The 14,608-nt window shown below is 46.7% G+C and overlaps 1 protein-coding gene across 6 annotated transcripts; it reads right to left on the bottom strand.

Moving 5' to 3' along the window:
- Positions 1-1,785: 1,785 nt before the first annotated feature.
- Positions 1,786-8,449, bottom strand: MSANTD4 (Myb/SANT DNA binding domain containing 4 with coiled-coils). 6 transcript variants are annotated; one of them, XM_019435288.2, is made up of 4 exons: positions 8,295-8,414; positions 4,610-5,224; positions 3,742-3,945; positions 1,786-3,690 (listed from the first exon to the last, which is right to left on the bottom strand). In XM_019435288.2, the coding sequence occupies exons 2-4, from the start codon at positions 5,069-5,071 to the stop codon at positions 3,364-3,366; spliced, it is 993 nt and encodes a 330-aa protein (XP_019290833.1). In that variant the 5' UTR covers positions 5,072-5,224; positions 8,295-8,414; the 3' UTR covers positions 1,786-3,363. The 6 variants fall into 6 exon arrangements, with proteins under 6 accessions (XP_019290833.1, XP_053756534.1, XP_053756532.1 ...); XM_053900559.1 differs by adding an exon at positions 7,341-7,552 and having other exon boundaries at positions 1,786-3,945; positions 8,337-8,371; XM_053900557.1 differs by adding an exon at positions 7,341-7,585 and having other exon boundaries at positions 1,786-3,945; positions 8,295-8,367.
- Positions 8,450-14,608: the final 6,159 nt, after the last annotated feature.

Genomic DNA, 14,608 nt, shown 5'->3' with positions numbered 1-14,608 from the left:
GAATGGCTTGTGTGCCTAGAACTGAAGCAACCACTGTAGCAAGAGAATGGAATACATGGATGGGCCTGAGCCCTTCATACTTTATTCCTAGAGTGAGAAGTTACGTTAACCCTTCTGGGATTGTGGAGATGAGAGAGACCGTGATTTCTAGAAAAAACTCCGTAAACTCAGGAAGGGGACATAGATGCTGAGCATCCCCCCAAAAATGTCTGTTAATTAAAACTTTGCACATTCCTGCTCCCGGTATTTCTATCCCAATCTTAAAAGAGTCCAGATAATCTTCCTTTCAGGACAGATGAGCATAGCTTTAGTACACAGTAACTTTACCCATTTGGAAATATTTAGAAAAAAATACACAATTTTAAAAAGATGTGTATTTATTTCGAGAAAGATAGGGAGAGAGCAGGGGAGGGGCAGAGAGAGAGGGAGACAGAATCCCAAGCAGGCTCTGCTCTGTCATGACAGGGCCCAGCGTGGGGTTTGAACTCACCAGACCACGAGATCATGACCCCAGCCGAAATCCAGAGTCAAAACGCTTAACCGACTGAGCCCAGGCACTCCACAATTTTTAATGTGTACTTTAACAAGTAGAGTGGACAGACAGTACCAATTCCATTTTGGTTACACGAAGCCATACTTTTACTAAAGCAGTCTCTCCCAGCTCGGCCCATATCAGAAGTGCTAACATTTTAGCAGTACCCTTGGGATAAAGTGGAAGGTGTTTAAAGGCAGCTGTGTAACAAGTAGGGAAGAAGGAAAAACCTCTACCATCCCGTTTATTTGCAGAATCATCAAGAGCAACATTAGCTCTGGGTCAGGACACAGAAGTGCCCACAGTATAGGAACACAGCCATCATGTTTCCTACTGAAGAGAACCCACCCAATCTATCCACAGCTTGGGGAGTGATGAGAAACCCAAAGCTCTTGGGGCGCCTGGGGGGGCTCAGCCGGTTGAATGTCCGACTTCAGCTGAGGTCATGATCCCGTGGTTTGTGGGTTCAAGTCCTGTGCCAGGTTCTGTGCTGACAGCTCGGAGCCTCCTTCAGATTCTGTGTCTCCCTCTCTCCCTGTCCCTCCCCTGCTCATGCTCCAGCTCTCAAAAACATTAAGTAAAACAAAACACAGAAAAAACCCCAAAGCTCTTCCAGCAACACCCTGGAAGGTAAGAAGCTGCTGCGGCCTTTGTTTTTTGTTTTTAAGTTTCTTCCTTCCAGGAACTTAGGAGGGCTCCACCCCAAAAATAATATTGGCTATCTTCATGCTTCTAGAAAATGAAAATCATCTGATTTTAAATATAAACACCAATATCCCTTGCATTTAAATAGCATTTTGTGGTTTACCTAACATTTTATTAAAAAAAAAAAATCAAACTATGAAGCACAGGCAGGCAGGCCTTGTGGACATTTGACACATGAGATCGAGTCACAGGGCCTGTCACGGGACTTGTCACCGTGTGCAGTGGCAAAGCTCACGCACGAGCTCTGCTCAACAGCCACACCTGCAAATTTCCACCCTTCCCCTCGAAGCTCATAGGGTGAAATCTTGGGTTGGTACTGCTACACCATTTGTCAGGTATTTAGGTGAGTCGATGAGCACTATTTCCTTTCTTATGAAGGTAGGGATCACGTGACTTAGCTCAAATGTTGTTTTGGAGAGCAAATAAAATAATGTATGAAAAGCGGCCAGCTCGATGCTTAACGGAGGCTAGGCCCCAGGCCTGCGCTCTTGCATTCTTACAAACCTCACAGCGCTGATGATCACTGGAAATGATAAACTTCCAGACAGTTGGCATAGGCAAATTTTATTTCTACGGTAGAAGCATTTATTCCGGCTATAGAAAAATAACACTATTTCGAAGTCAAGGTAACGAAACAGAAGTATATTTTTTCCTTCTATGTCCATACTCCAACGTCACATACGGTTTTAAGACATTCTTAAATTAACAGGGAACAAACACAGAATCAAGACAGGACCTGTCAACAGAAGACATGTATTAAAGCTACAGTATCAGCCTGGAATTCAGAAAATACAAAGTGGTCTCGAGCAGTGATTCTCAGCGTTTGTGTGTGTTAGAATCAGCCACCTGGTAGGAAAAGAACCTTCAGCGGACTAAAGGCAAGTCACGTTGCGCCAGGCCTTGGTCTCACAAGAGATAGCAACGTTGCTCCTCCAGGAGGGGCGCAGACAAAACACACCACAGTATGAGACCAGACTCTTGCTCCCTGTTCCTTCTCTGAGCCTCTGATTCAGGGACGGTCATGAATACTCTCCAGGATGGTACAGGTCAGGTCAGACAGGGTGTGCTAAGGGCTTCCCTAGCTCATTCCCACACAGCTACTACTGTGATCACCACCACCAGCCTATACAGACCACACTCTCCCCCCACCCCGCTCCCCCATAGCTGCCAGAACTCAAGATAGAAAACCCTTGTTGATTGCAAGCCCATGGACTACTAGTACCATTTGTATATGTCGGTACTGCGTTTACTAGCTTCACCCGTTCACTTACATTAAAGTTTCAGTACATGGTTGAAAAGACGATTTTTCTATCTAAACTAAGACCACAAATTCAAAGGAAAAAGGCAACTAAGCTTGAACCATGTCGCTTCTAAAGCATCAACACCCAGATGAATGAACGGCTTTTCAGAGTGACCCGTTCAGTCACTCTCTGATGTTCCCTTATAGTGATGGGAGTCTCTGGTTATAGATGGAAACATCTATAGATGGAAACAAGAATAAAGCACTTGCCATCCTCATCGCTGCCTATGTTCACTATACTACACAATCACGCTACACAGTGAAAGTTTTTGGCCATGGAAGTAACTACCCACGTAAGCATCTGCGGTTCTAACATTCTGGAACTACAACCAAAGCCAGAGAGGTGCAGAGTCAGGCGAGGCGAGGGGCCGTCAGCCTCGGCAACACGGACGGTTTTGTGTTGGAGAAGTCCTTTCTGGGGGGCCGTCCTGGGCACAGCAGGAGGAGGTGGGCGCTCTGGTCCCGACACCCCAACCAAACGTCTCCGAGGTGGGGAGGTGGGGGGGGGGGGGTGTCAAGATCCTCCCCAGGGAGAAGCAGGGAGCTGGAACTTCACAGACATAACTGAGACTCTGCGTGCACAGATCACACAGGACACCGTGGAATTTTCCTCAGTGGAGACGGCAGCATGTGGGCCCCTGCCCTGCCGTGTGTGCCGGACGGACTGCCGGAACCCACGGTCCCCACACGGACCCACCTCTGTCCTCCCGCAAACACCGACGTGCCACAGGGAAAAACACAGTTCATCTTCCACCAGTGTTCTGTGGCCCGACACAGAGGGAAAGCTCCAGTTCACAGACATGTGCCACGCGGGGAGCCAGCTCGGTCAGTGCAAGTGGCCCTCCTTCTGGATCCGAAGTCTCTCCTTCTCCACCTGTAGGCGCTCCTTCTCAATCTGCAGCTTCTCCGACTCAAATTTCAGAAACTGCAGCCGCTCCTTCTCAAGCTGTAGGCGCTCCCTCTCGAGTTTCAGCCTCTCCGTTTCCAGGTCCTGGGGCTGCGGCCCCGGCTTCTCGCCCTGGCCCAGCTCGCCGTCGGAGGAGGAGGGCGGCTTCTCGGAGCCGACCACCTGCAGCCTCAGCCGCTCCCGCTCCAGCTGCAGCCGCTCCCGCTCCAGCTGCAGCCGCTCCCGCTCCAGCTGCAGCCGCTCGGCCTCCAGGTCCAGGCGCCGCAGCCGCTCCCGCTCCAGCTGCAGCCGCTCGGCCTCCACGTCCAGGCGCCGCTGTTCCAGCTCCAGCTTCTGCTTCTCCAGGTTGACCAGCACGTGGGGCTCGTCGTAGGCGGAACGGGACGGCGTGGAGTTCAGGGTGAAGAACTCCTCGATGTGGGGGAAGTCGGGGAGCTCGCTCTCCCTCCTGGAGTCCGGGATGACGGCCGACAGCATCTCCTCCTCCTCCTCGATCTCAAACTAGAAGGACAAAGCACTTTTCAGGACGTATCTCTGCTTCGACGGGCAATGTGTCTAAACACTGCTTTAAGGCTTTGTGCACCGTGCGAGCACAGAAAACCACTGGGGTTTTGAAAGATATTGACCAAGACTTGCCTGTTGTCACTAATACAGGTGACCCTTCAACAACGCGGGCTGGAGCTGTGCGGGTCCACTTACACGTACATTTTCTCGCTCAGTGCGGTGCAGGACCGGAAATGGATCTTCTCTTACAACTTTCTTAACTATTTTCTATAGCTTGCTTCATGTTAGGAATACAATATATGGTACACATAACATACAGATTATGTGTTAATTGACTTTATGTTAATGATAAGGCTTCCCGTCAACCGCAGGCTGTTAGTAGTTAATTTGGGGGAGTCAAAGCTTATACAGGGATGTTCGATGGCGCGGAGAGCCAGCACCCTCGCCCACCCACGCTGTTCAACCGGGTATGTAATTAAGAGAAGGATACGTGGGTTAAAAGAGAGATTCGTGACCGGAAGAGCAATGGAATGACACTGTTAGGTCAAACTTGTGACTTGGCTTGAAAACTGGGATCTTAACTGTGCCCGGACTATCACAATCTCCCACATCAGAACTGAAGGAATAAAAGGAGAAAGAGGATTCCCAGGCCAGTACTTACTTCGGGACTCTGGGGGTCTCTTTCCTCCTCTTCCACTTTGACCTCAGTTAAGGATCCACCTGCATCCCTGAAATCTGCCACGTTCTGCCAGTCAAAGTTGGGATCGTTGCGGAATGCGATCTTGTCGTCCATCTCTTCGGTGAGCGAGTCGTCTAGATCGGAGGTGGGGAGGGGGAACCCTGAGCCAACCAGCTTAATGTTGGCCTTCATCCTCTTTCTCTTCATAAGCGCCCGCCAGTCCAGGTACCTTCTTTTCACCTCCGTCCCCGTCCTCTGCTCGCCTTCCCCCACGGCGTTCACACACTGTGCGATCTCCTCCCACGCCATCCGCTTCATCACATTAATCGTCGTGTTGAGCTGCTTGGAAAAAATGACTTCTTTGCGTTTGGTAATTTCTTTCAAAAGGGTCTGAGTTTCTTGAACACTGAAGTTGCTTTTTCTCTTCCTTTTCAACTGCTTCATTTTCCTTGCTTAAGTGCAGAGTTTTCACGGTCAGAGAAGGTGTGAAAAGCTGACAAAGGCTACAAAGTACAAAAATCAAGGGCAGTCCCTTCGAGGCGCTTTGTCTAAATCAGTCTTCCGTTCATCTAGTAGCACGGGCAGGCTGGACCATTCCTAAAGAGAAAAGGAGAAAATCAGTCCACTTGCAACTTTGCAATGTACCTCCACCCAAGAAGCTGGACACACGTCCCTGTAAATGCGGTTCAAAACCGCCCACCCTCTGCCTCTGCGGTTGTCACCCCTGTCCCTGACCGCTTGTTCTCACCTGGGCTCCCGCTAGGGCTCCTCACCACTGCCTGACGCTCTTGGCCTGCTCACTCTCCTCCACCCCCAGTTACTTTTCTGCTCCGGCCACACTGGCCTTCCCATTACCCGTTCTGTCCACCCCTCCCCCGCTTGGAGCCTCTGCACACACGGTCCCCTCGGCCTAGGACATGGATACCTGACAAAAATTATGCACTTGTTTGCACATCAGATCCTAAGTCAGTTCAGTGAACATTCTAGAACACTTGTAATGTTAAAGGATCACATTTAATTAGCACTCTGGCCTAACATTCCTTATGTAATTTAAATTATAAAATGGGCTGGTCAAGTACTCAGCTTTCCTCTAGAGGTGACTTACGAGGTACTATATTTATAAACTAGGTTTATTTTATTTATTTTTTTAGATTTTTTAACGTTTATTATTGAGAGAGCGAGACAGAGCCTGAGCGGGACAGCAAGAAGAGGAGACACAGAATTCAAAGCAGGCTCCAGGCTCTGAGCTGTCAGCACAGAGCCTGACGGGGCACTCGAACCCACCAACTGGGAAATCATGACCCGGGCCGAAACCGGACCCCCAACCGACTGAGCCACCCAGGTGCCCCACTAGGTTTATTTTTAAATATACTTGTGTATACCTTTTACAAGTTATAGAATATTTTTGCTTATATATAGAACACATATATCTTTATACATGTCTTCCGTATTTTTAATATACTTAGAAGAAAGAAGCGAAGCAAACTGTGCTTCTCAACGTGCTCTACACATTAAAGCAGCCCGGATATGCTTCTCCTTAGTACCTATGTTGCAGCACACACTTCAGAGAATTACTCCAGTGAAAACTGGGCTTTTTTGCCTTCCTGTACCATTGCTGCAGCACTAGGAGGGTCTGGGAGAAGGATCGAGGAGGACGTGGGAGAAGGATCGAGAAGGATCTAGGAGGATCTAGGAAGGTCTGGAGCCCACTGGCTCCAAAGGCTGTTATCTTCAATACCTAACACTGTGCCTAACAAACAGGAGGTACAAACACAACTTAAAATAAGGGGATGAGGGAATGGGAGAGGTCAGAAAGTGAGAGACAATAACTCAAGGAAGCTAAGCTACCAAAGCTGACACACTTCCATGGGCAAAGCATATGTTTAAAAGGAAAAGGCAGCCCAAGTCAGTATAGGCAAGACGCAGTTTGTATAATTACTTGAAGCCTTTAGATAAACTACCCACCCTTTCACTATGCCGAAAAACGTAAAAACATCACAAGTTCTACGAAACTGTGAAAAAGAAAATTTTAAGCAAAAATGCTATTTTGCTACCATAGTCTGTATGGATCAATAATGAGTAGGTTATCAAAGACACATTTTTAATATGGAATCAGCAGGTTAGATGTCTTTAAAAATAGAACAGCTAAAATAATATCAAATTCCGTATCATATTAAATACTTACAATGTATTGATAGGACTTTTTGTTTGCAAAAGATATAGAATGTTTCAGGGCATTTAAATAACTTCTTCAACCCTTTAAAAAATGCTATCATATTTTTTAAGGGAAAAGCATGGTAAAAACACAAATATCCATCAAAAGATTAGATGAATAAACCATACCACAGCTTTATAATGGGATATATGCAATAAAAGCTATGTAAGAGTACGAATATGATTTAGCACAACATTATTCCTGTGTAAATGTATCTTAGATCTCCAGGTGCTTACAGCTTAATTGTGTGAAAACCTATGACACCTGATTAATGTAATAAAGTACCAAAATCAACTGAAATTTGCACCTGAGTTGAAATGTGGGCACTACCTGTGCATGGCTAAAAGCTAAGCTATGTTTCCAGGAAGTTTTTTTTTTTTCCTCTGTTGTTTCCTTTGCACTTTGATTCCTCTATAACATAGCTTGGATTTCTATCCTCCATTACCCAATAACGTACTCAAATATTTATTGAGCTCCTACTACGTGCCAGGCACATACTCTCGGTGCTGGGGATAGAGAACTGCTTCCTAAAACGTGCAAAGATGCCATTTCAGGTGTCCAGCACTCTCCTTTTCATACTGGTTGTGTTCCCTATCTTTGCAGAAGGCAATTCAGTGGTTGCAACCTCCAAAGATTCGCAGCTCTTGCAAGCCCTGACCCAGAGAATGGCCGTCTTCCTTAAGTCCTCGCGGACAGTCACTTCTCACTGGCTGCAGAGGTACAGCAGTTCGCTTACGTCATCCCTGTGAGAATGATGTACCACCAAAGGCATATTAAAATATTTTTTTTTTTTTTTAAGGACTAACACTTAATGAAGTTCCTAAACACTGCGCGAGAAGGCAAAATTAAGAGCTGTGAGAAGGACATTCAGGCACTCAATTGTGGGCACAAACTTTTTTTTTTTTTTTTGGTAAATTCGTTAGGTGGCTCAAGAAAAAAAAAAAAAAAAGGCATCACAAACTATAGAAACTTCCCCAAGTCCCCCACCCCCCCTCCCCGCGCCCACACGGTCTTCTAGGAAATTCGCTTCCCGGCCAAGCAGGAGGATGCTCTTGTCTCAAGTTGTGATAGGTGGACACCTGCGGGTCACTTCAGGGCCGCCTATCCTCCGAGCAGGTAAACGTGTCTCCCCGTCCCCGCCGCGCTCTCGGGGGGCCGCCCGCTCACAGCCGCGAGGAGGACTCGGGGCGGGCGGGGGACGGCTGCGCTCCCGGGAGGCCACCCGGGGGAGGTGGCCGGGCCCCGCCACCGCACCTATGGGCAGCCTGGGCGGAGGTCGGAGCTCCGATGAGGGGCGCGGACGGGAGCTGATACAGCCCTTCCACCCGCCCCGCGCGGACTCGTGGTCCTCGCGGCGCCGTGGTCCCGCTACGACGCACCCCCAGGGCCAAAGCCAGCAGCGCAGGGACGGCCACCTGCCGCCGGGACCCTCCCCGCCTCTAGGGCACCCACCGTCCGCGGCGCTGCCGGCTCATCCAGGGCAGAACCGCTCACCTGCGACCCCGACCGCACCTCCACCCGATCGCCTCTTACGGGGCTGGGGCGGGGGGGTGGGGAGATGCCTCCCTGATTCCCCGCCCACCAACTTCGCCCGCCTCAAGCCTCCACCCATTGGATGGTATGGCTGCCACTCATGCGAGACGTCTCATCCATTGGTCCAGAGGGTATTGCCTTTCTGGCCGACGGCCCGCCCCAGGTCTGGCCTCACAATGGGAATCGAGTCCCCAACCGGTTCCGGGTTAGTGCTCTGGGGTTCCGCACTCTTGTGATTCGTGGCCTCCCGCTCTGTGCTCGGGCGTTGGCGCGAAGCTCTGTCAGTCAAGTGGACTCTAGAAGCGGATTGGTTCCTCGCGATCAGCCCGTGGCGCTTTTCCTTCTGATTGGGGCCCTGGCTGCCCCGCCTCCAAACGCTCCCTCTGTCCTTGACCCTCACCTGCTAAAAGGGCAGAGGGGAAGTGAAGCCTAGGCGTGGCCCCACCTGCGTCCCAGTCCGCTCTCACCTCCCTATCGAGTGAGGCTCAGCTTTGCCTCGGCCGCACCTCTGAGCTCTGAGGCCGCCCCTGCCACAAACCGGTGATTTCCTTACTGCTCAACCCGACTGTCACTTAGTGTCCTTGTGTCACTTGACGCCTCCAAAAACATTTGACCTGTTGACCATATCTTAGTAGTTTTCCTGTGTGCTTTCCTCCCTCGCTGTCTACTCCTCTGTGGCCCTTGACAGTCGCGTCTTGCACCGCCACCCTCAGTCCTTAAGTCACTGATGGCTCTGGCCATGTGGTCCCTTCTTCCCACTGTGGCCGGGGCGGTGGGTGTGCAGTTGCTGGGTGCGGCCTCAGTCCTCGCAGGTAGTGCAGAGCTTTTCCAAGGGTTTCTTGGTCTTCCATCAATATCCCTGCACAACCTCCCCGCCCCAGCCGGGTTGTCTGTTTCTAGCTGTGATGGTGGTTGGGACATTGTGTTGCATTGCATCCCCCTGTAATTTCCGCTCCCTGGTCTTCCCTGCCAGACTCGCGGCTCGGTTCACGAGTTATTTCTAAAGGAAGCCTTCCCTTCCCTCCATTCACCGGCTTCTCCCTCCGAGTTGTCTCTCTGATGTAGGTTTCCCCGGTTAAAGGATGCTCAGCTACATCTGTAATTCAGGTAAATAACAAGAGTCAGGCTAAGTGTGGTCCAAGGCACCACCTGGCATCCTGTTAAATCCTACTCCAACCCTTCACCTTGGGAGGGGGGTACCCTCCATCTGTCAGCTCTTCTGACCTGTTCCATGGGGGTGGTCTTTCTTATTCACTGTTGTACTTTCTCTGCCCAGCACAGTGCCTAGAATATAAGGCACTCAAGAGACATTTGGTGAATAAAGGATGGAATATTCCCGATGAACGTTGGATGCTTGCTGGATGTTCCTGGAGGAACTCCAGTCCACAAAATAGGAAGTGCTTGTGGAATAGGGTCTTTGAAATGTGATGATGGGTTTAATCTTCCAGATTGCACTTAAGAGTTCGTGTGACAAGCCTGCCTATACTTTTGCCTAATTAAAACAAACAGGTGTTGTGGGTTTTTTTTTTTTTTTTTTTAATATGAGAACTTGGATTTTTTAATTTTGGATTTTGTTTGTGGTGGATGTTTCTCAGGTGGGTGCGGTGGGAAGGTAAGACAGCACTCCATCCCAATTATAACCAGACGCTTTCTCTCTTTTCCCTTTCAGAGAATGTCCACGTGTTGAATCCATTATATTTACTTCAGTAGCAGAGATCACACCTGGAATGTGTCCGTAAGTACTAAGAACCTTCTGCTTTCATAGGAACTCTTTCACGTTCTTGCGATGAAACCTCTGTCTCAGGCTGAGTGCAAGACCTATCCTAGACACCGTCGTTATTTTTCTCCACTCTAACTTGCGTCAGTGCAAGTGGGCCAACAAGGGAGAGACGGAGGGTCATCCCAAATGCCTAATGTCATGACCCCATTCTGAACCTGATAGTCTGTTTACTGATTTGATTTTTGCTAATATTAACTTCAGGCTAGAGATCTGATGCCAGGTTCTTACACACTTATTCTAGAACTGAGCCGCCCAGCTGTGGTAGCCACTAGCCAGAGAGCGCCTGAAATCTGGCTAGGGTAACTGAATAACTGAATTTTAGTTCTTAATTTTTCTTTAAAAATGGAATTCAGTCAATTCAGTGATTGGATAACTTATAGGTACGTTTGGAAAACTTGAGTTATGTGAATCTACTTTTTCAACTGTACATTTTTTGGAATCTAAATACAAATGGAGTATTTCTGATAAAAAAAAATTAGCATCGGAATTGAGATGTACTGTAAGACTAAAACATACACAGGATTTCAAAGATTTAGTATAAAAATGTACCGTGTCTCATTGACAATTGTCATATTGATTGTAAGTGAAATTATAAAATTTTGCATAATTGGGTTAAGGAAACTATATTATTAAAATTACTTTGCCTGTGTGTTTTTTTGTTGTTGTTATTGTTTTTTTTTTTTTTTTTTTTTACTTTTTAAAGTGAGGCTAATAGGAAATTGAATCTTCTGCATGTGGTTTGCATTACATTTCTATTAGACAAGGCTGTTGTAGGCTGTGCTTGGCCACAGCTTATTGAAAGTCTCAGAATGAGAATATAATCGTTAGCTAAAAGATTTCTGTTTCATTGCCTATTGTTTAATCAAAGGGAAAGAAGGAGATCATTTGGCCGTCTCTCCTCCAAATGCAGTTTAGTTAAGATAAATGTAGCCCAGCAGACATGTTCTAACCTACATTTTATATCAACAGTGACTGCGTTGTGCTGCATTCACTCCCCACTTTTGTCTTTGCACATGTCCTTCCTCCTGTCTTGTCCCTGTGACGTAGTCTTGTTCTTCAACACCAGCTTTTCCCTGACAACCTTTGAACAGATCAACTTGTCCTTTTTCCTATGAGTTTTATGCTTATAAGTCGTCTTATGTAGATTTCTCCTGAATTGCTATTCTTCCCCTTGTATCGGTAGCACCTAACACAGCACCTGGCATTTAGGCTGGCAAACACGCCTTTGGTGATTCAAACTGAACACTGACGAAATAAAACTCACTCGGTTCTGTCCTCTGCGGTGTCGCCAGATTGCTTGCAGTTTTCATCATCTATCAGTTATAACAGTTTATAAAGTTACATTGAAAGCTTTTCACTGGCAAATTTTGTGTTTCTAAAAACTTTACATTGAACGGAAAGCCAGTACGGTTCCTGTAGAAATTGTTGCAGCTCTTTTCCTGTGGATTTTGTTTCTCTTTACAACTGGAAAAAATAGAAGATGTTAGCACTCGAGCTATTTAAAAATGATTATCCTCAAAGCAAGAGGTAGGGATGGCAGAGTTTCATTTCCAAGATGAGTCTGGTATCAAATGTCCTGAAGTCAGATGGGTCCCAGCATTCCCACCAGCATCCGCTGTGGGTGAGTTGCCAGTTTTGTTTCCGGTGGGAGGTTTGGTCTCTCCTGGAGTAGCCAATGAAATAATGCGGGCCAGTCCTTAGTAGGAAACCATTCACGGCACTTTTTCAGAAGATAATCACGGTTTTCATCCCTGTGCTCCTGGACATGGAGTTTCCCAGGGGAGAAACAGATCGACTACAAATCTATTTTTGCAAGTTGGAATGTGTGCCCTGGTGACTTTCTGTTTGGAGCCCGTTTAAAAAAATTTGCTTTTGGCGTATATATACTTGTGGTTTCTCTCTCCTGTTTGGCAGTCAGACCTCTTGTTGAAGACAGTTTTAACAGTTTCATGGGATGACCATCTGTATCTTTGAGTCCCCTGCAGAATGAGCTTTATTCATGCAAAATAGCCTGTATTTTAAATTGACCCATTCCAAATATATACTGAATGTTTAGTGAAGTTGGTCTGGACCTTTTTGCATAATGTGTCAACAGAAAAACATGCAAAAATTTTATTTTAGTAGTAAAGATTAATCATACTGTTTTCTCACTTTGAGAAATGACTGTCAGTGTTTGTAACCTCTTGGTTCTTTTTATGCACACACATTCTTTTTTTTTAATTTAATTAATTTATTTATTTATTTTTTAATTTACATCCAAGTTAGTTAGCATATAGTGCAATAATGATTTCAGCAGTCGAATCCAGTGATTCATCTCCTATGTATAACACCCAGTGCTCATCCTAACAAGTGTCTTCCCTAAAGCCCCTGACCCATTTAGACCAACCATCCCCCCACCCACACCCCCTCTGGCAGCCGTCAGTTTGCTGTCTGTATTTAAGAGTCTCTTATGTTTTGTTCCCCTCCTTGTTTTTATATTATTTTGGCTTTTCTTCCCTTATGTTCATCTGTATTGTATGTTATTCCGTATATGAGTGAAGTCCTATGATATTTGTCTTTATCTGACTAATTTCACTTAGCATAATATACTCTAGTTCCATCCACATTGTTGCAAATGACAAGACTTCCTTCTTTTTGATTGCCAAGCAATGCTCCGTTGTATATATACACACCACATCTTTAATCGTTCATCCATCCATAGACATTTGGGCTCTTTCCATACTTTGGCTGTTGTTGATAGCGCTACTATAAAAGTTGGGGTGCATGTGCCCCTTCAAACAGCACACCTGAATCCCTTGGATAAATACCTAGTAGTGCAATTGCTGGGTCGTGAGTAGTTCTGTTTTTAATTTTTTGAGGAACCTCCATACCGTTTTCCACAGTGGCTGCACCAGTTCATGCACACTCATTTGTAAGTTCCTTTTGCAAGAATTACACAGAGTTTTGGAGGTGGGGGCTTTTCATCCACGGGCCGGGCGTCTTTGCTCATTTCACTTCAAAACTAAGTACCGAATACTATTCTGTGCCAACCACTGATCTAAGGACTTCATATACATGAATCTAGTTAACTATTATAACAACCCTAATACTGTTTAGATGAGGAAACTAAGCATAAGTGATGTTAGGTATCTTTCCAAGCCTGCACGGTTAATCAGTAGCAGACCCACAGTGTAAACCCAGGCAGTCTACACTCAAACCCCATCCTGTGACCCCCCCCTCGAAACGCTTGTTCCTGTGACCTGGGGATTTGAAGGTGGCCAAAACATTTGGAAAGATTTTAGTGGAGTCAGGGGGCAACAACACTCCCCCACAGAATACCTTCTTTTCCTAATGTTTTTGGACTGTGTTAGAAGCCTCAAAGGTGAGGGTCGTGTCACGTGCCTCTTATACCCAGCACCTCGCACGTACCTTGGATTTACTGTTTGCTCCGAAACGAATTTCGATTTCGGGTTGTGGAATGGACCGAAGTCACGTAGTTCCTCTGAACAGTGGCCTTAGGCCATCTGTCAGTGGTCAGGAGCTGCCCAGAAGCTGCTCTGGGCCACGTCGTCCACTGCTTTGACCTTACTTCCTTACCGCTTTCCGCAGAATGGCTTCCAAACACCACCGCTGTGCTGTCTCTGGGCAGACTTCCTTCTTGATATGTTTCCTGTTCACATAATTTGTCTGTGGGGAATAATAGTTGTTGTGCTCAGTATGCAATAACAATAACACAAATGTAAATGGGACCCCGGGTGGGCCTAGAAAACTTGCTTTCGGTTACTCAGCTCATTTACTTTCTTATTTTCAGTGATCTCTGTGCCCAACTTGGGGCTTGAACTCATGACCCTGACCGAGATCGAGTCACGTGCTCTACAGACTGAGCCAGCCAGATGCACCTCATTTAAATTTTTTAAAAGATAGGAACTGTGATTCCTGGCCAGACTTTTTGGGTTCAATTATACAAGCAAGAACAAAGGTCAGAAGGGGCACAGAAAAAAAAAAGAAAAGCATTTCACAAGACCCAGGAACAAAGAGCACCTCAGATTTTAGCCTGTCTCCCCATTTCCAAACAAACACTCCCTTAGTGCCCTTTAATGCACATGCTACCTCTGCACGGCCAAGAAGTGAAAATAACAGATATAAACCATGGTTAACAAGATGGATATGGGGGATCCAGGGGATTGATCATGTTTCAAAGTAATTTCGAACTTCATAAAGACATAAATCCAGAGGAGTTTGTTAATTATTACGCTTCATTTATAATCTCTGACCTTCCTTTCTGTCCTCAGGATGTTACCCTTTTATCACCATCTTACAAAACAGACAGCTGAGTGCTGTGTGGCTCCTCTGGTCACCTGAGACCACGCCACCAGTCAGGGGAGGTATGGGGAGCTCCAGCTCAGGTTCTCCGCACCCTCCCTGTGTGCTACTCCAGAGAGCACGTTATTCTGTATCAAATTACTTAATTTCT

The sequence above is a fragment of the Panthera pardus genome, unplaced genomic scaffold (assembly GCF_024362965.1).
Source record: "Panthera pardus isolate Hobbes unplaced genomic scaffold, ASM2436296v1 HiC_scaffold_12, whole genome shotgun sequence".
Lineage (NCBI taxonomy): Eukaryota > Metazoa > Chordata > Mammalia > Carnivora > Felidae > Panthera > Panthera pardus.
The sequence above is the reverse complement of the archived record's forward strand: the minus strand, read 5'-3'. Positions and strand labels throughout refer to the sequence as shown.

What these genes read in the sequence shown, in the direction of transcription:
- MSANTD4 (XM_019435287.2), bottom strand. Translation starts at nt 5,071, where the DNA reads ATGAAGCAGTTGAAAAGGAAGAGAAAAAGCAACTTCAGTGTTCAAGAA. An exon ending in GAGACCCCCAGAGTCCCGAA is followed by an intron (nt 3,946 to 4,609) that starts GTAAGTACTGGC and finishes TTGTCCTTCTAG; the next exon opens with TTTGAGATCGAGGAGGAGGA.